The 21,091-nt window shown below is 53.5% G+C and overlaps 1 protein-coding gene across 1 annotated transcript; it reads left to right on the top strand.

The window, feature by feature from the left end:
* Positions 1 to 122: 122 nt before the first annotated feature.
* LOC117577598 (probable E3 ubiquitin-protein ligase HERC2) lies at positions 123 to 21,049 on the top strand. Its single transcript, XM_034262443.2, has 12 exons — positions 123 to 2,978; positions 3,924 to 4,474; positions 4,539 to 5,099; positions 5,797 to 6,830; positions 7,381 to 7,540; positions 7,598 to 9,459; positions 9,527 to 9,909; positions 9,977 to 11,066; positions 11,378 to 18,538; positions 19,099 to 19,582; positions 19,722 to 19,898; positions 19,954 to 21,049. Exons 1-12 carry the CDS (start codon positions 938 to 940, stop codon positions 20,104 to 20,106), a joined length of 15,657 nt encoding a protein of 5,218 aa, XP_034118334.2. The 5' UTR covers positions 123 to 937; the 3' UTR covers positions 20,107 to 21,049.
* The last annotated feature ends 42 nt before the right edge of the window (positions 21,050 to 21,091 follow it).

Here is a 21,091-nt window from a genome sequence, read left to right on the forward strand (position 1 = left end):
AAAACTGCAAATTATTAAAAAATTAGCGCTTGTTTGAAATTGGCCCCATACCTACTTCAGTGTAACCAGCTGGTAAATTCTGCAAGTGGTATTTTTTTTTCATCATAGTGAAATAGTAGATTCTAAAATGCAATTTGCGGTCGGTCGGTCACGCTGAGAACAACGGCGACTATCAAATTGATTAAATATATTTCACTTAAGTTAAGGAAACGCGCAACAAAATAATGAAATAATTGATTAAATTGCAATGTGAAGCGTCGTTTGCTGTGACAGAGAGCGGGAGCGACAGCATAGGGGATAAGCGCAAGTGTCAATTTAGTTAACCGTTTAGAATTCTTCACTCACTCACACACACAGTGATGGCATCGAACGAACAAACGAAAACGAAAACTACAATTCATTCTAAGCCAAAGCCACTATTTGTGCGTGTGCGATTGTGTGTGTGAGTGCACCGCTGTGTTGTGCGTATGTGTGTGTGTTAGTGTTGGTTTTGTTGGTCTGACGACATTGACTACTAAGCCAGCCATTACACCCATTACCCATTGCACTCCTCCCACTCCCCTCGCCGACCCTTCGGCTCCTTGGCACACACCACCCACAAAACTAGCAGCTAGTAACCGTTGTTCTTGTTCTTCTTTGTATTAACTGCTACACAACAGGAGCAATAAAAAACGAAAAAGAAAAACAACAGTAATGTAATGAAATAAAGTGAAATAAAGAACTCGAAAAAAGAAAAACAACTGAAAAAATAAGAATCGCAAAGAACAATAAATACAAGTGAAGTGAAAAAATAAAAGAAAAAAACAAAAGCGAAATGTGCCATGTTTGTGTCGTCGGGCGTTCCACTGGAAGCGGCTGAGGATTTCCAGTGAGCAAGCAGACAGCAGGACACATTCCCTCCTCCCTCTGTCCATCGCTCCTGGAACTGCAAGTCAGCATGTTCAATCGGCTGATCAACACTGGAAGTGGCAGTGGAACTGGAAGTGCAGCTGGAACTACTGCTGGAACAAGCACAGCTCCTGTCGCTACTGCCGCTTCACTCAACGCGGAGCCATCTCTGGCAGGAGCAGCTGGAGCTGCAGCGACGACAACGACGGCGACGACGACTGCAACGACTTCCAGTGGCGTTGGAACGACACCCATCAGTGATCTCTATTTGCGTCCGCTGCCCTATCTGGACGCCAAATGGCTGCGCGCCGATCTCATCGCCTGCCTGCGCAACGCCTCCGACGGCGCCGTGCTTTGGAATCATTTGATCCACGACTGTGAACTGGTGTCGTCGCCGACGGCGCCCCTCGTGAATGCCCGGGGTCATCTCTCGTATCTGGGCGATGATGGCAAGCACTATTGTGGCGCCCAGGCGCTCCAATGCGCCTGCTGTCAACCGGAATACTGTGGCCCGCTCTCCGCCTGCAATTGCGAGGCGTGCCGTCCCCTCGACTCGGACATGGCCATCAAGAAGTTGACATCGGCGGCTGCCCAACAGGCGGCCGCTGGCCAGCAGCATGCCACGGAGCAGACACTGAACAGCTGGCTGTGGAGTCAGCCGCCCAATCAGCTGGCCAAACACGAGTGCCAGCGTTCTCTAATTGGCGAACTCCATGAGCTGTCGCTGCGTGCCGCCGGTAACTGTTTGTCGGCGCAGCAGCTGCGTCAACAGCTATTCATCTATGAGCGCTACTTTGTGGCTCTGAAGCGCAGTCATCAAGCGCCGCCATCTGCAGCTGCAACACAGCAACAACAGCAGCAGGTGACGCCGCCTGTCCAAGAAGATGTTGTGGTGGCTGCCCTGCCGCCAGAGAAACCCATGGAGCAGCGCAAGGAGCCGGAGCATGCGGCTCTTGGCTTGGCACGCGTCGGAACACGAGCTGCGCTCAACTTTAGCTTTGCCTTTCTGCGACGCGCCTGGCGTTCCGGCGAGGACATGGAAATGTGCAGCGAGCTGCTAAGCGAGGCGCTCGAATCTCTGCAGGAGCTGCCCGAGGCGACGCTCTTCGATGCCGCTGCTGAAGTGTCGCCATTGTGGCTGGAGGTCATGGAGCGTTCCATTAAGTTTCTGCGCCTCGTCGCCCTCGGCGATCCAATGGGTGGCCGCTGCCTAGCGCCTCTGGCCGACAGGCACACTGCGCTCTGCCTGCTCCTTGAGCTGGGTGTGCAGAAGGGCACGCTGGCGGCGACGCTGGAGTGTGTGGTGCTCCTTCTGCTGTTGTGGGAGAAGGACAACGATCACAGCGGTCACGGCCAGCAGCTGGGCAACAATGGCGACAATCGGGACATGCCGCGCAAGACGGGCGCTCCTCTCTTGCGCATCCTGCAGCGTTATCAACGCTTGGGCTCCGATGCCACAGCCAACCACTGTCCAGGTAGCGCCTCGGGCTGTGCGAACTCCTCGAACTCGGTGGAGGCGACACCGATGGCGAGTGCCACCGAAACATTTCTGCGCTTTCTCATGCTGCCCAAGAGCAGCGCTGCCATTGTGGATTTGCGTCGCGCGGCCGTCGTCATCATATCCCACCTGGATCGTCTCGTCCAGCCGCATATGCCGCATCTCCCCAGCAGTCTCCTCCGATTGCGTCCCCTCAATACTGGCAACAACAGCAGCAACAGCAACGGTGGCAACAACAACAACTCGGCGCTGGAACAGCAACGCGTCTATGCGCTGGGTTGGCCAACGCTGTCGAAGGAGCAGCAGGGATTCAATGTGGAGCCAGCGCTCAGCTGGACAGGAGCCTCCACTGGCCATCAACAGGCGGCGCCCTCACTGGCGCTGCTCAGCTGCAAGTTCCAGGTGAAGCAGGTCGTCTGCAGCGAGGATATTGTGCTGCTGCTCAGCGAGGAGGGAAAGCTCTACAATTGGCGCATTGCCAAGCCGGAGACGGAGCCGCAACTGCTCGACTTCCCGGAGATTGCCAACGAGACATTTACATCGATTGCCTCGCACTGCGAAGGACGTCACTTTTTGGCCATCGACAGCAACTGTAAGTTGTGATATTCTTCAATTTGTGTTTATCATTCCTTATTTCCGTTTAACATTAAAATTCGAAATAGTAAAATTAAATACTAAATACTACTTTATATGTCAAAGCTTGAAGATTAACTGATGTAAATACTAAATATTGCTATCAAAATTGATTATCGAAATGTTATATATCAGTTATTTTAAATTACAAGTGGACAAATTTAAAATTTAGATTACTACACAATTACTTTCGGTATCCAATTTTCTTATAAATTCATGATTAAAATCGTATGTCAGTTAAGTCAGTTCTTTGAAAAAACTTCTATTTCGAGTTTCCAAATTCCAATTTTATAGTTGAAGTTCGAATATCTGATCGTTTTACTAAAATATCTTTACTTGTTTATTCTCATATTATTGATTGTCTAAATTAATATGCTTATTGAGTATCAGTTCTAAATTAAACTCATTTATTGCTTACAATTAAAAATGGTTTTCAATTTAATCGTCAATTAAAATTCTATTGAATTGCTGAACAAAGTTCTTGTAGAAAAGCCAGTAAATTTAGACAAATTAATGGTCACATGGTCACACCTTAATTTTGAATCTAAATTTGAATTTCTTAAATGATGCGAGAGAGTTTACTTGTGATTGCTTCATAACGTTTTAAGTAAAGTATTATTTCATTTTACAATTTATCTTCTTAAATGATATGAGAGAGTTTATTAATTGATAATGATAACGCTTTAAGTAATGATTATTCTGTTTCCTTCTCTTATTTTACAATTTACAATATAATTTTTGGGTTCTCTCATTAATACGATCATTTGATTTATTTGTTTTCCTGGTCACACTTGAATTTTGAATACAATATCATTTATGGTTATCACAGATTTTGTAATATTTTGATTGCATTTAATTGGATATTGATTTGAATACGTTATTAATTAATTTTCTCACTCCACAGGCAACGCCTATTCCTGGGGCCTGGGCGATGGCCACCGGTTGGGTCATGGGGACTGCCACGCCCGCGAGGTGCCCACCAAGATCGAGATGCTGGTGCGACTCGTCAAAGCCGTCTACTGTGGCTGCACCTACAGCGCAGCGATCACCTGTCGAGGGAATCTCTATACGTGGGGCCGAGGCATGTATCGGGACGATCAGTATTTACCGGCGCTGGTGCTGAAGGATCATCAAGTGATCGACGTGGCGCTGGGCAGCGGAGATGTGCATACGCTGTGTCTCACAGCCGAGGGATTGGTGTATGCTTGGGGCGATGGCGACTATGGGAAACTCGGAGGTGGAGGCAATGGGACAACTGGGAACAGCGGGAGCAACATGAACAGCGTGCAGCCGCAGCTGATCGATTGTTTGCCGCGTGTGCAGCGCGTGTTTGCCGGCTCACAGTTCTCGCTGGCGCTGACCACCGAAGGACAACTCTACAGCTGGGGCAAGGCATCCTGTCTGGGGCATCAGCATGTGGAGCGAAGTGTGCCACGTTTAATCACTGGACTGCAGGTAAGTTGTTCTTTATATAATCTATATCAAATGTGTTCTAATTCCATTCCGTAATTAATTGCAGCACAAGCGCATTGTCGATGTGGCGGTGGGCGTGGCGCATTGCCTTGCTTTGAGCAGCAGTGGGGAAATCTACGGCTGGGGACGCAATGATAACCAACAAATCTGTCCCGCCTCCGTCTGCAGTGAGCCGCTGATACGTCAGCCAATCCTTGTGGCTCTGCCCACGCTCCCAGCCAGCGGCATGGCGTGCACAGCCGCTCAGAGTCTCATCTGGACACAGAGCACACGCCAAGGCGTTCCATTGCGTGCCCCGTTCGTTATTGATCTCGGCGAGCCAACGTTTCGACTGCTTGATCAACTGTTGGGCATGTGCAGCGCCAGCGCGGCGCAAGATAATAATCGACAGACGCCCAATCAAGAATCGGAATGTATTGCCGTCGCCTGTCTCAATCTGGTGCGACTGCAGCTGCTCGCGTTGATTGCCAACGGTGTGGAGCCTCGGCATGTGGGACTCGCGAGTGGCGGACGACTCTTGAACAGCCTGAAGACGCGCATTCTCAGTCTGGCCGGAGGCAGCCAAGTGCTGCGCACCATTCAAATAGCCGCTCAGCAGGCGCTGCAGGTGAGCTGCAACTCTTTTCATAGCGAAAAAGAGATTCATTTAATAGTATAACATTTTAAAGCTCACTCAACAACATTGTATTATTCAAGCCGAGAGTACTATTGCTATAGAGAGGCTTTAATGAATGAAATAACGAGCTTTTCAATTTGAAGTACGATTAAGAATTGTTTGAAAGTTGGAAAGGAGTCGAGTCTTCGCTAAACACAGGTGTGTGTGTCTCAGCTTAACGAAAATTCGTGATTTATGGCTTATCTTAACGAAGAAATACTCAGAGTGGTGCAATTAGGATTTTATATTTCATATACATTGTATAGCTATAGGGAAAGAGGCCTTAATGAATGAATTAATTAACTCTTTCAATTTAAAATGTTTGAAAGTTGCTAGTGATTTGTGTTTTCGCTAACAATAGATGCAAATACCTTGTCTTTATTTGCTTGTGTCTTAGTTTAATGAAGAAATACTTTCCTAGCGATCGCTTTAATTAGAGTTGAAATGAAATAAAAAGTTATTTACACAATTAATGAATTAACGAACTCTTTCAAATTGTTTAAATGTTGCATAAGCACTAAGCGTAGGTTTAAGTACATGCTATAGGTTTGTGCCTTAGCCTGATGAAGAAGATCTTTCAAAGCAATAGTTTTAAGTAGATTTAGAATGTAGTAAACTTTTATTTATCATCACACTTTATGCTTTTCAGGACGGCTGGAGCGTGCTGCTGCCAACGGCTGCGGAGCGTGCTCAGACGCTGACGGCCTTGCTGCCATCGGAACCGGGACAAGCGTGCTCGGCAGGACATCGTTTCATGACGGATCTGCTGGTCAGCTCACTGATGGCCGAGGGCGGCCTGGAGACGGCGCTGCAGCATGCGATACGCTTGGAGAGCAGCTCCTGTTCGACCGACTGCGCTGATGGCGCACATTTGCCACTGCTGCAGCTGATTACACGACTGCTGGGCAACAATGCGGCGCTTACTCAGAGCAGATTGAACCTAACGCTGCTCGCTAAGCAGCAGCATCAGCATCAAATGCAGCAGCAACTGCCGGATGAGGAACAGCATCATCATCATCACCATCATCACCACCACCATCATCATCAGCCACAGCATCTGCATCAGCCGAGCACAACGAGTCCCAGCTTGTGTCTGCTGCATCGCTTTCAGCGTCTGTTGCTCGCGCACATTCATCAAGCGGGCAGCGAGGAGGACACAACGGGAGCGGAGGCATTGCTCTCGCAATATCTGCACAGCTTGATTCCCGCCTGCGTTAGCACCATGCAGCAGGCCCATGAGCTCGCCTTGCAGTGTCGCGAGTCTAGCGACAGCTTGACGCACTCGCATTCACATCCGCATCCCTTGGGCGCCGCCCTGAGTCGTGTCCTGCAGGCGGACATCTCGGATGCGCTGCTGCACGAGTTGCTCGTGGGTCTTGTGCTCCTCAAACGGGATCGGCCGCAATGCTTGGCCAGCTTTCGATGGGCACGTCTCTGTTTGCCGCTGCTGCGTGCGCTGGATCGCTTGAATCGGGCCCTGGGCGAGGGAGAACTGCGCGATGGCGATGACATGGGCTGGCCGGGCATCATCTGCCGTGGCGGTCCCAAAGGCTCTGCGCCGCCGCCCACATCAACCGATCCCGAGACGCACTATGTGCGTCGCGCCGATCTCGACAATCTGCTGCTCGACGGCAATCGCTGCATCATTCTAGCTGGTTACGTTTGCGATCTCTCCAACTACAGGTGAGCACATCGATTGATGTTCTATATTGTCTATAAAATCAGCTTTGAGTATTGAGAGTTGAGGGTTTTATATATATATATATTTCTAGTATAAAGTATATACATTATTGATTATATAATTAATTATAACTAATGTATTTATGATTGCTGGCAATTCAGTTGCGATCAGATAAAAGTTGTAGAAGTTATTTGAGAAATATTTTTGTATGGCACATAATAGGTTTTTGTTGCTTTGGCTGACAATCCTTTTTGTACTCTATGGTATATTTATGTATAACGATATACCAAATATAGTCATCAATATATACTTATATTTACTATATCGAAGTAGTACTACATCGATATACCAAATATAGTTATCGGTATTTTTTAGTATACTTCAGTATATTAATTCAGTGTATTTTTAGAATATAGTTTTACTATATCGATATACCAAATATATCAATCGGTATATCTTAATATATTTCGGTATATTAATTCAGTATATTTTTAGAATATGGTTGTATTGAAAATTCTTTCTAATTTCATATTTTTTTTCTTTGCATTGCAGCTGCGAATCGGACAACTTGCGTGCGCTGCTGGAGCTTGGCTTAGGCAAGGATCTGAGCGTGGAGCTGAGCACGCCGGCGCATCGCAGTGCCATGGAGCAGATGCTGCAGCACTACAAGCTGGGCAAGTACATGGCCGCCCACGGCGCCAATGACGAGAAGGTAAATAATTGTTGTCTGCTGTGTTTGCTTCTGAACTAATTTCCAAACTTGTTTTAGGCATCAACGCCAGCAGCGACACGCTTGACGCACTTTAGCTCAGAGTGTGCGCTCGCCCAGCTGCTGGGATTGGTGGCCAATCTGATGTGCAGCGGACCCAGTTTGCAGCCGGCGGAGCTGCAGTGCCGCCAGCTGGACAAGTCGTCGCTGTTGAGCGGAGGATTGCTGCTACTTCAACCGAGCAATCCCTTTGACGAGGAAAAGGGCGAGGCGCGCAGCAGCCACAGCACGGCGGGCAACACACCCACGGAGACGCCGCTGGTGGTGCCGCCAACACGGCGTCTTGGCGCCCTTGAGCAGCTGCAAAGTCGCGTCGATGGCTTCATTGCTGGCCTGGCCGAGGCGCGTCTCTCCGAGCCGCTGGTAGCCAACTGGTTGGCGTTAACGGAACGCTATTGCAAGGCGCACAATCTCATGTGGCACCAGGAGTTCGCCACCGAGCATCCCGTGCAGGAGCTGGAGCGTCTGCTCAGCGCCGTGCTGTTGCGTCATCAATGCTTGGGCAGCATGGTGCTCGCAGCCTTGGAGACGCCAGCAACAGACGCTGCGAGTGGCGAGCAACAACAGCAACAACAACAGCAGCAGCAACAACAGTCGCTGCCGAAGCAGCTGGGCGAGATCATACGGCTGGTGCATCAGGCCAAGTGGTCGGTGGTGCGGACGCGACAGCAGCTGAATCGCAGCTATAAGGAAGTGTGTGCTCCCATTCTGGAGCGATTGCGTTTTCTGCTCTACGAGGTGCGACCGGCGATTAGTCCGCAACAGCGTGGACTGCGTCATCTGCCCATTCTACAGCGTTTGCCACGCTTTCGGCTGCTCGTGCGGCGGCTGCTGCAAGAGTTGCGCGCAGCCAAGCAACAGCAGCCGGTGGCCAAGCCCGAGGATCTGCTCAACGCAAGCATTCAACAGCAACAGCAGCAGCAACAACAGCAGCAGCAACAGACTGCGGAATTGCTGATCTACGAGCAGCAGCAGGAGGAGCAACAACAGCAGCAGAAGAAGCAGCCCAAAGTCAAGGAGCAGAAGCAACTGGACGAGGAGGAGTCGTTGCTGCGGCGTCTCAACGAACGCCAGCTACAAGCGGACATCGAGCTGGACACCACGCTGCTGCAGGACATTGTGGACTTTGCGCTGCAGGACAGCTGCGATGTGGAGACTGTGCGTCGTGCCATGTACTGTCAAATGCAGCGTTTCCAGCTGCGCCTCGCCGGTCTGCAGCTGGTGCAGCAGCTGCTCGAGCTGCACGGCCTCCTGGATGCCACGCAGTACAGTCTGCTCAACGGGTATCTGGGACTGCATCTGAAGGCGGCGGCCAGCGGAGCATCGCCGCAGCATGTGCTGGGCCAGCTGAACATGGTCAGTGCGTATCAGAAGGCGCGACTGCTCCTCGCCCAGGCCGGCGTCCTCGATTGGGCGGTGCGGGAGCTGCGACGCCTGGTCAACCAGGAGCAACAGGGCGCTGTGCGTGGCAAGGATAGCTGCAACCTGAGCACCTATGTGCTGCTGAAGCGTTTGCCGCGCGCCCGCTTTCTGATCAGCGTGTTTGGTCTGCTCGCCAAGGAGCTGGGCGCCAATGAGCTGGGACTGCTGATCAATTCGGGACTGCTGGGCACGGTGCTGGGCCTTTTGGCGCAGACGGGTGCCGAGGGCAGCAGTCGACAGAACAGCAGCGAGCTGAGCGTGCTCTACGAGGACAGCGTGCTGAAGCAGAAGTGCAGCAAGGCACCGCTGAGTGGCCCCGATCTCGCTAAGCTCATGAAGATCGGCACGCGCATTGTGCGTGGCGGTGACTGGAAATGGGGTGATCAGGATGGCAATCCCCCCGGCGAAGGTCGCATCATCAGTGAAGTTGGCGAAGATGGGTAAGCTAAACGATATTCTTTTCTCTATGAGTCCTTCCTGATGAGTGTTTCCCAATCCCTTCCATAGTTGGGTGCGCGTGGAATGGTATACGGGCGCCACCAACTCGTATCGCATGGGCAAGGAGGGTCAGTACGATCTGCAGCTGGCTGACAGCGCCTTGAACGTCGCCTCGCCCACTGAGCCGGAGCGTGAACTGGAGCTGGGTGGCAACTGCTCGGAGCCACCGCCCTGTAGTGAATCGCATCCATCGAAGCTGCTGCGACATTGTGCCGCCAAGCTGCTGCAGATACTCGCCGTGGGCAGCGGCCTGCATGGCGCTCAGCTGGACAAGCATGCACTGCGAGGCGTCACCAGCATGTTTCGGGCCATGCTCGATCCCAAACCTGCGCTGGCCAATGTGGTGCATTGTTTAGGTTGGCTAAATCTCGGCTTCATACGCGCCATAGCAGGTGAGAGTCAAAGCAGATGGAGAAGTGTCTGAAAGTCTCTTATTATTTTCTCCTTCTTCCTCGCTAGGTGACTGCCCGCGTCTTTGCCTGGAACTGAGTGCACCCAACTGGCTGGCGCATTACTTTGCGTTGCTCGAGCAGCCGGCGGGCAACGAACGCGGCGTCTACCGTCAACTGCACTGTCTACGGCTGCTGCAGTGCATCCTGTCGTCGTGGTCGGGCGAGCAGGAGCCACGCATGGCGGCGCTGGTGCGTCAGCTGTTCGCCACGCTCGGCCGGATTGCGCTTCACTGTCCCGGCGACGCAACGCTGCAGCCCCAGGAGAGCGGCAAGGCGCGTGTCCTGCTCACCGCTTCGCATTCGGGCAGCGTGGCCGAGGAACTGGTGGCGCTGTTGCGTCGCCTGCACACCCTCCCCCATTGGAATGCGGTGATCAATTCGTTTATGGCCCAGAAACTGTGCGTGGCCGCTGAACTGTTGCAGGGCGAATCGCAATTGCCGCCGCCAATGCAACAACCGCTGGATATGGAGCACAGCTTTGTGCTGGGCGTACTCAGTGCCATGGGTGGCTACGATCTGAGACCCCGCGTCGGTCTGCATTGCTTCCACGAGGGCAGCCATATGATCATCGCCAGCTTCACGCACAAGGGACGTTGTCTTCTCGCACACAGTAGTCCCGGTAGCAGCAGCAGCAGCTCCACGAACACGGGGCTGGTCAAGGTGCCGTTGGCAACGGTGCTGCCGCAGCTGGATCACAGCGTCTTCAGCCTGACACGGCTGCCCATGAACGAGATGCTGCTCAATGCCTGGACGGTGCTGCTCTATGGTCCGGCCAGTGCCAATGGAAATGGCGGTCCCGGCGCTGCTGGCTGGGAGATGCTCAACAACAGCGAAGGTCGGCTTGATGTGCGTTTGCTGCGCAGCCAGCAGCTGCAACTGTCGGTGCTGCACACCAACGGCGTCCTCTACAGGCATCAAGCGGCACTGCGCAAGATCCTGAAGCAACGAGCACCAGCTGGAGGTTATAACAATATCGAGGGCAACGAAGAGACGGAAACGGAGCCTGAACCAGAAGCGGAGCCCGAAGCAGACGCCGAATTGCAGTCGGAGCTGTCGGAGGTGCACTCGAATAGCAATCGAAAGGGCAACGGAAATGGGTGAGTCACAAGACGGAATTAAATTCCTATTTAAAATCTTTACTTAGACAATCCCTATTTATTCTTGTTGGCTTATTTGGCTAACTCATCCGCGGACTTACTTTTTCTCTAATTAAACACCGGTTTTCATTAATGGGTTCATTTTAACTGCATTCTCAATGGACCGAGCCTTCTCTTGATTAATTCCGTTGTCTTATCATTCTTAATGTTTAATTAACTGGGTATTTATTCTTCTAACGATTCGTTATTAAATTGGAGGGACACTTTTAAAGCTTCACACTCAGATTAACCTTTCTTCTTCTCCACTGCAGACGATACAACAACAACAGCAGCACGAGCAGCAATGGCAGCCAGCAGCAGGAGCAGCTGCTCATCCAGTGTCTGTTGCTGAGAGCCACGCAACCCTCTCCGGTGAAGGCGTGCTATAGCTACACGGATCTGGCGACGGCAGCGCTGAACTGCGTCCAATCGCTGGCCACCCAGGCGCATCAGCAGCTCAATGCTGCGGCCGATCAACTGGATCAGCCGCTGGTGCTCGCGAGTCCCGCACAGCCAACCATGGTGCATGGCATACCGGTGTACAATGTGGCCAAGGAGAAGTTTCAACAGCCCAGTGCAGTGGCTGTTGAGCAAGGGAAAACTCATGCGCTGCCTGTGGCTGCGAGCGATGCACAACTGATTGGCAAGATTATGGAAATGGGATTCACGCGCGGCACCGTTGAGTTGGCGTTGAAGCAACTCTCGCTGCAGGCGGAAGCGATGCTGCCGACGCCCGAGCAGATTGTGCAGTGGATACTTGAGCATCCCGATGTCTGTGCCAACACCATTGAAGACGAGGCAACGGTTAGCGTTGAGACGGAAGCGGATGCAGAGGGAGATCAGGACGCGCAGGAGAAACATCAGGCGGCTGGAGAACGACACAGTTCAAGCGACAGCAGTCGGAGCAACTCGAGCAGCAGCAGCTCGACCACCAGCAGCTCCTCGGACACGGTCGAGGGTCAGGGACAAGCACAAGCGCAAGCGACTTTAATGAAGTTCGAGACACGCAAGGATTTCCCCACAACGGATCACTATGCATTGTATGTTCGGGGCTTGGTCAGACCCGGAATGTTGGTGCGTTGCTGTCGCGACTTCGAGGAGATCAAACAGGGCGACATAGGCACCGTGCTCATTGTGGACACAGAGGGATTGCACGATCTCAACGTGCAGGTAGATTGGCGCAATCATGGCAGCACCTATTGGGTCTGTTTCGTTCACATTGAGCTCGTCGAAGCGTCACAGAGTCAGCTACTCTCACTGCCATTGCCACGTCCACCGCCGCCCATTGCAGTCGGCGCTCGCGTGAGACTACGAACTGGTAACATGGCTGGCGGCGGCGGCGGAGTCTTAAATTGTCAGTCATCGGGGTCGCTGTTGCGTCTGGGAGGATCGCGTTCCGGCCAGCCGGACTATGGTCAGGTCACAGCGATGCGGGGCAAGCAGTTGACTGTGGAGTTCCCGGATCAGCCAAACTGGCAGGGTCACATCAACGATGTCGAACCCTATCCACCGCCACCGACGTCCGCTCAGTTGCAAGCTCAACTCCAGGTGCAGGCACAATCGCAGCTCAATGCGACAGCAGCGGCAGGACAACCAGGAGCACACTCGGATCTCATTGAGGATTGGTCGCGTTGCATACGCTCGTTGAGTGTCAGCTCGAATGAGGCGGATGCCAAGCATCTGCTTGATGGCAGCGGACTCGCCTGGCAGAGCTGCTCGAGTGGACCTTGTCGCCATTGGATACGCCTGGAGCTGCACGATCGTGTGCTCGTCCACAGCCTGGCGCTGCGTGTTTCCCCCGAGGATCACTCGCATATGCCATCGCTGTTGGAGGTACGAGTGGGTGAGTGCGTCGACAGCCTGAAGGAATATACGTGGATACCGGTGTCGACGGGCAGCAGTCGCGTCGTCCTCATGCAGCAGGTGGCCAGCTATTATCCTTGGATTGAGATTGTGATCAAACAATGTCAGAACAATGGCATTCAGTGCAAGGTGCATGGCCTGCAGTTCATAGGACGTCGCCAGCAGCCGGACATTCAGCATATGCTGGCCAATGCACAGTTCCTGGCCTGCGAGTATGGCTCCAGCGGAGCGGGAGGCGCATCCACCTCAGCCGGGGGATCTACAGATGCTGGCGCCGATGTCACAGCCGAATCGCTAGCAGCCAGCGCCGAGCAGGAACTGCCCTGCACCGTCATGGTGTGGGGTCTCAACGACAAGGAGCAGTTGGGTGGCCTCAAGGGCTCCAAGGTGAAGGTGCCGACGTTCTCGCAGACCATCAGCCGTTTGCGTCCCATTCACATTGCCGGCGGCTCCAAGTCACTGTTTGTGGTCAGTCAGGATGGCAAGGTTTATGCCTGTGGCGAGGGCACCAATGGCCGACTGGGCCTAGGAGTTACCCACAATGTGCCGCTGCCACATCAGCTGCCGGTGCTGCATCAGTATGTCGTGAAGAAGGTCGCCGTCCATTCCGGAGGAAAGCACGCTCTGGCGTTGACGCTGGACGGCAAGGTGTTTAGTTGGGGAGAGGGCGAGGATGGCAAGCTGGGACACGGCAATCGCACAACGCTGGACAAGCCGCGTCTTGTGGAGGCGCTGCGGGCCAAGAAGATACGTGACATTGCCTGCGGCTCATCGCACTCGGCGGCTATCAGCAGTCAGGGTGAGCTCTACACCTGGGGACTGGGTGAGTACGGACGTCTGGGACACGGTGACAATGCCACCCAGCTGAAGCCGAAGCTGGTGACGGCGCTGAACGGACGTCGGGTGATTCAGGTGGCCTGTGGCAGCCGGGATGCCCAGACATTGGCCCTGACCGAGGACGGTGCTGTGTTCAGCTGGGGCGATGGCGACTTTGGCAAGCTGGGACGCGGCGGCAGCGAGGGATCGGCGACACCACACGAGATCGAACGCCTCTCCGGCATCGGGGTCATTCAAATCGAGTGCGGCGCACAGTTTAGCCTGGCGCTAACGCGAGCCGGCGAGGTGTGGACCTGGGGCAAGGGTGACTACTATCGGCTGGGACATGGCGGAGATCAGCACGTGCGCAAGCCACAACCGATTGCCGGACTGCGCGGTCGTCGGGTCATCCATGTGGCTGTCGGCGCATTGCATTGCCTGGCGGTGACGGATGCCGGACAGGTGTACGCCTGGGGCGACAACGATCACGGGCAGCAGGGCAGCGGGAATACGTTTGTGAACAAGAAGCCCGCCCTGGTCATTGGCCTGGATGCGGTCTTTGTGAATCGCGTTGCCTGCGGCAGTTCGCATTCGATGGCCTGGGGTCTGCCCAATGCCAGTCTCGACGAGGAGAAGCGCGGCCCGGTGCCCTTTGGCAGCACCCGCGATCCCCTCGGCGGCAGCAGTCTGGGCATCTATGAGGCGGAGACACAGCCAGCGGATGCGGCTGGCTGCAAGCTGGATCCCAAGACAACGGCAACCACTTCATCGTCGGCAGCTGCCGCAGCAGCAGCGGCCGCAGCTGCCGCCTCGGCATCCAGCTCGTTGGCCAGTCTCAGCGAGAGTCTGGCGCTCGAGACGCCGGCAGCGCGTCAAGCGGCGTTGGGACATGTGCTGCGTGCCATGGGCATTCTGCAGGCAAGGCAGCTGATTGTGGCGGCGCTGACAAGTCACAGCAAGGTGAACTACAAGGAGACGACGGCGCGACACGTGACGGGCGTGCAGCTGGAGCTGGAGGAGCAGCTGACGAACGCAGCAAGCGGAGCGGCAACAGCGAACAATGCAACAACCGCAGCGATCGCTCAGGGTGGCGGCGAGGCGCCGGCGGACGCCAGCGATGCGGCACTGCTGCCGGAGCAGCACAGTCCCGCCGGCGAGCTGGAGACACCGACGCCGCTAGTGGCGGCAGCAACAGCAGCAGCAGGAGGAGGAGCCACGGGAGTTGTGGCGCCATTGACAGCGGGACCGCTGAGCGCCTTCCAGAGCCTGACGGGCTCGTTGTCCATGTCGGGCATGTCGGCGGGTTCGCACTCTCGGATGTCCGCCAGCGCCATGTCGGTGATGGCCGCCACGATGACACAGCAGGAGGAGATGCTGGCGCAGTTTAGTCACAATCACGGTCTAGATGACTTTGGCACACTGCTGCAGGAGCCGGAGGCCAAGAGTTTGGTGGAGCTACTCAAGCTGGCTGTCTGCGGACGCTGTGGACCACCGAGCACCGCGCAGACCATCGCCGAGACATTGATCTCGCTGAGCAGCAACGCAGCGATTGCAGCCATGCTGCTGGAGACGTGCATCACAGAGCTGGAGGATCTGTGCACGTCGCGCCACTGTCTGGGCAAGCTGCCCAAGCCGGTGATGCAGGAGAGCAGCCATCCGTATGTGGACAACATGAACGTGAGCGGAACGGTGCGCATTCCGGGCGCCGAGATGCTGCGTCTCGAGTTCGACAGCCAGTGCAGCACAGAGAAACGCAACGATCCGCTGGTCATCATGGACGCCGCCGGTCACATGCTGGCCATGCGCTCGGGTCGCGAGTTTGCCCATTGGGCACCCGAAATTCGGGTGTTGGGCGACGAGTTGCGGTGGAAATTCTGCTCGGACAGCTCGGTCAATGGCTGGGGCTGGCGCTTCTGGGTGCACGCCATAATGCCGGCGGCGACGCTCGGCGAGAGCGGTTCGGATCGTGCGGTGCTGTCGCAGCCATCGATGGCCTTGGTCATGGCGCTGCTGGACGCTCGCCTGGCGCCTCGTCAACCGCAGGTGCTCTTGCGTCTGGCGGCCGCCTTGGCGGCTTGCGCTCAACTGGGCGCCCTGAGCACAGCCCAACGCATCTGGGCACTGCGCAAGCTGCATGCGGTCCTGCTGCTGGAACAGGCGCCCAAGCCACAGGAGCCAGCCTTGGCGGCTATACTGATGCCCCTGATCCCAGAGTTGTTGCGTCAGTACGAGTACGAGGAGCCGCAGGTGCGGGGCGGGATTCACTTGATGCACTCGGATTATTTCAAGACACTGGCTGCCCTGGCCTGTGACATGCAGCTGGACGCCGTGCTGCCCACTAGCCTATCGATGGCACATGGCTTGGGTTGTGCCGGAGCCAGCGGCAGCGGAAGTAGTGGAACAGCAGCCACAGGAGCAGGAGGAGGAGCGAGTGGCAGCAGCGGCAACGGAGTCGGTTGCAGCGGAAGCAGCAGCAGCCTCAACTCGGCGGCCGCTAGTTCAGGAGATGTCCACAAGTGGGCGTGGTTCAAGCGCTACTGCATTGCGGTGCGTGTCGCCCAATCGCTGATCCGACGCACGGAATTGCCGCGTCAATTCTGCCTTGAGGTGCGCAAGAAGTTCGCCGAGATGCTGCCGGCGCCAGCTGCTGCCGCGGTGGCAGCGGCAGCCACAGCAGCCGCCACCTGTCCGGGCTGCCAGTCGCCGGGGGCCTCGCTCATCAACTCGACGACGTCGCTGTCCTCGAGCACGGCCAGCAATGCATCCGGAGCGGCGGCGGCATCGGAACAACAGCTGCAGCAGCAACAGCAACAGTTGCTGCAGCAGGAGCTGCTGCTGGAGCAGCAGTCAAAGGAGCCGTTGCAGTTGCTGCAGCACGAGGATCACACGCTGTTCCAGGCGCCGCACGATGCCCAGCTGCTACAGTGGCTCAATCGCCGACCGGACGATTGGGCGCTCAGCTGGGGCGGCGCCAGCACCATTTACGGCTGGGGACACAATCATCGTGGTCAGCTGGGCGGTCTGGAGGGCAGCCGCATCAAGACGCCGACGCCATGCGAGGCGCTTAGTCTGCTTCGTCCGGTGCAGTTGGCGGGTGGGGAGCAATCCCTGTTTGCAGTAACGCCCGATGGGAAGCTCTTTGCCACTGGTTACGGTTCGGGCGGACGCCTTGGCGTTGGCGGCAGCGACTCGTGGGCGATACCCACACTGCTTGGATCTCTGCAGCATGTGTTTGTGAAGAAGGTGGCCGTGAATTCGGGTGGCAAGCATTGCCTCGCTCTGACCACGGACGGCGAGGTCTATGCCTGGGGCGAGGGCGAGGACGGCAAGCTGGGACACGGCAATCGCATGAGCTACGATCGACCCAAGCTCGTGGAGCACTTAAATGGCATGAGTGTGGCAGACATTGCCTGCGGCAGCGCGCATTCGGCGGCTATCACGGCCAGCGGACATGTGCTCACCTGGGGCAAGGGACGCTACGGTCGCTTGGGACACGGCGACTCGGAGGATCAGTTGCGTCCGAAGCTGGTGGAGGCGTTGCTTGGCTTTCGGGCCATCGACATTGCGTGCGGCTCGGGAGATGCGCAGACGTTGTGCATCACGGATGACGACAATGTGTGGAGCTGGGGCGATGGCGACTACGGCAAGCTGGGACGCGGCGGAAGTGATGGCTGCAAGTTGCCCTACAAGATCGAAAGTCTCGCCGGTCTCGGTGTCATCAAGGTCGAGTGTGGCTCACAGTTCTCCGTGGCGCTGACGAAATCGGGCGCTGTTTACACCTGGGGCAAGGGCGACTTTCATCGGCTGGGACACGGCTCGGTGGATCATGTGCGACGACCGAAGAAGGTGGCGGCGCTGCAGGGCAAAAAGATCATCTCGATTGCAACAGGCTCGCTGCACTGCGTCGCCTGCAGCGATGCCGGCGAAGTCTACACCTGGGGCGACAACGACGAGGGACAGCTGGGCGATGGCACCGTGACCGCCATCCAAAGGCCGCGACTTGTCGCCGCTCTGCAGGGCAAGCACATTGTGAAGGTCACGTGCGGATCAGCTCACACGCTGGCATTGTCCACGTCCCAGTTGAGCGAGCGACTGCGTCCGCTGCCCAATCCGCCGCTGGAATACGATCTGGTGCGCGATTTGTCGCCCGAGGCGTTGCACGCTCGCCTCATACTGTTGCATCACTTCTCGGAGCTGCTGTGCCCCTGCCTAGCCATGCTGCCCATTGCGGGCGATCTCAGTCTGGGCGCCCTCAAGGATGTGCTTGTGTACAACATCAAGGAGGCCGCCTTCCGCAAGGTCATCCAGACGACGATGGTGCGCGACAAACAGCACGGACCCGTCATCGAGCTCAATCGCATACAGGTGAAGCGTTCGCGAAGTCGTTGCAACGGACTCGCCGGCATCGATGGCATGAAGAGCGTCTTCGGTCAGATGGTGCAAAAGCTGCCGCTGCTCACCCAGGAGGCCCTGGCGTTGCCGCATCGCGTGTGGAAGGTGAAGTTTGTGGGCGAGAGCGTCGATGATTGCGGTGGTGGCTACAGCGAATCGATTGCCGAAATGTGCGATGAGCTGCAGAATGGCAGCGTGCCGCTGTTAATCAGCACACCGAATGGACGAGGCGAGGCGGGCGCCAATCGCGACTGCTTCCTGCTGGATCCCACGCTCACCTCCGTGCTGCAGATGAACATGTTCCGCTTCCTGGGCGTCATCATGGGCATTGCCGTGCGCACCGGATCGCCGTTAAGTCTGAAGTAAGTTGAAGAGAAGTACATTTTACAACGTTTAGGTTTAATTATTTAATTAATAGGGTAGAAGTAAGTTTATGTAAGAGGTACAAGAAGTCATCTCCGGTCCCCTAAAGTATCGATTGGTCAACAGCCGAGGCGAAATAGCCATGTCCGTCTGTCTGTCTGTAGAGCTATAATTTAAGAATAAGAATAACACCGCACTGTTTTACTATTATATAAAATGGGTAGCGGGTATTTCAGTGTGGAGCACACTCTACTGCAGAATTCTTATCTTTTCATTCCACAATTTTACTACAAAGTAGTTAATTTATATACCTAACACTTTTAAAGAAGGTTCATTCCACAATTGTGCCACAAAGCAGTTCATTTATATACCTAAAACATTTAAAGAAAAATAGTATAGAATATAACTTATATAGTAGATAGATAATATTAAGGGAAATAATAGTTATTTAATTGATTCATAGCTCATTCTAAAATAGTCTATTTTATAATAATTTTCAATAATACTTCCCATTTTACATTAACATTATGGAATACATCTAATATTTCTACTCTTGCAGCTTGGCGGAACCAGTGTGGCGACAACTGACTGGGGAGCCGCTGCGTCCCACCGATCTCACCGAGGTCGATCGCGATTATGTGGCTGGTTTGCTCTGCATACGCAACATGGATGACGATGCCAAGCTCTTCAACACACTGGAGCTGCCCTTCTCAACGTCCTCGGCTCGGGGTCATGAGGTGCCGCTGTCCACACGATACACGCACATCTCGCCACGGAATCGCGCCGAATACGTGCGTCTGGCATTAGGCTTTCGCCTGCACGAGTTCGACGAACAGGTGAAGGCGGTGCGCGATGGCATGTCCAAGGTTATACCTGTGCCGCTGCTCTCGCTTTTCTCGGCCGCCGAGCTGCAGGCGATGGTCTGTGGATCACCAGATATACCGCTGGGCCTGCTCAAGTCCGTGGCCACCTACAAGGGCTTCGATCCGAGCTCAGCGCTTGTCGGCTGGTTCTGGGAGGTCATGGAGGAGTTTACCAATCAGGTGAGTTGCAATTGACGATTAGAGATGGGAATTGATAGTGCAATACACATTTGGAATTATTAAATAATTCAAATTTGGAACCAAATCAATATATGGGAAAAAACTCCTTATTAATGTTTTGTTTTTTTTTTTGTTGCAGGAGCGCTCGCTGTTCCTGCGCTTTGTGTGGGGAAGGACGCGGCTGCCGCGCACCATAGCCGACTTTCGAGGACGCGACTTTGTGCTGCAGGTGCTCGAGAAGAATCCGCCGGATCACTTTCTGCCCGAGAGCTACACATGCTTCTTTCTGCTCAAAATGCCGCGCTACTCTTGCAAGGTAAGCTAAGTGAAAGTATTACAAGAGTGTGTATTAACTTCCATTCCATTTGCAGGCTGTGCTGCTGGAGAAGCTCAAGTATGCTATCCACTTCTGCAAGAGCATCGATACCGATGAGTATGCGCGAGTGGCGATGGGCGAACCCACCGAGGCGACTGGCAGCGAGGACAACAGCGACCTGGAGTCGGTTGCCAGTCACGATGGCTAAAGATAGAAGCTGGATAGAGGATAGAGGATAGAAGATGGAAGAACAAGAGATACCCTTTGATATTTAGGAGAAGCTGTTGCTGCTTCTCCCGCGTTAGCTCTCCTGCTTAGCATAAACACTCGAAACTCACACACACACACACGCACTTAAACATTTGATTCGTCGATAAAGTCGATGATTATATATAGCGCATAGCAATTGCAAACGCAGCAATTAAGCAACTCCACACGAAAAAGACAGAGAAAGAGAGAATGTGAGAGGTGAAAGAGATAGAGACAGAGAGAGATAAAGGTAGTTAATGAGCCCATACCAAAAAGAAAAAGAAGAGAAATGAAAAGCAAACGTTGAATGTTATTTCCATATTGCATAAATGTTAGTTCAAAAGTCCACACTCATAATTATACATAAATAATGCCACGAATATTTATATATATAGACAGACACACACATACACATACACACACATAACTGCTGCATTCACATATATGTACATTGATAAACATATATGTATATGTCTTATTTAACTAAACATTAAACATATGCTTACATAGCTTACCTATTTAACGGATTGCACACTGATCTGCAATCCAGCAACGGATGATAAGATATTAATTGATATTAAATGTATTGTTTACGAGAGCGAATGAATTGCCACTCCCCTCCTCCCTCAAGAGAACATCCCCAAAGTACTACAATTAAAAGATAAAGATACAATACAATACACTACACTATACACTATATAATATATATACATATATGCTAATGATGATCAATTCTAGTTACGTGTTTTGAGGCAAAACTAAAACTAAACAAAAACTATAAAAATGAAGAAAAAAAAAACTGGCAACTAAAAACAGAATGAAAACTCTGAAATCCGAAATAAAATATATTATGAAAAATATATATATAAAATGCATTTCAAATTTAAGAAGTATGATATGATCTAGGTGTAATAAGCTATTCTATCTTACCACTTGTAGTATGA

Source organism: Drosophila albomicans, chromosome X (assembly GCF_009650485.2).
Source record: "Drosophila albomicans strain 15112-1751.03 chromosome X, ASM965048v2, whole genome shotgun sequence".
In the NCBI taxonomy this organism is placed as follows: Eukaryota; Metazoa; Arthropoda; class Insecta; order Diptera; family Drosophilidae; genus Drosophila; species Drosophila albomicans.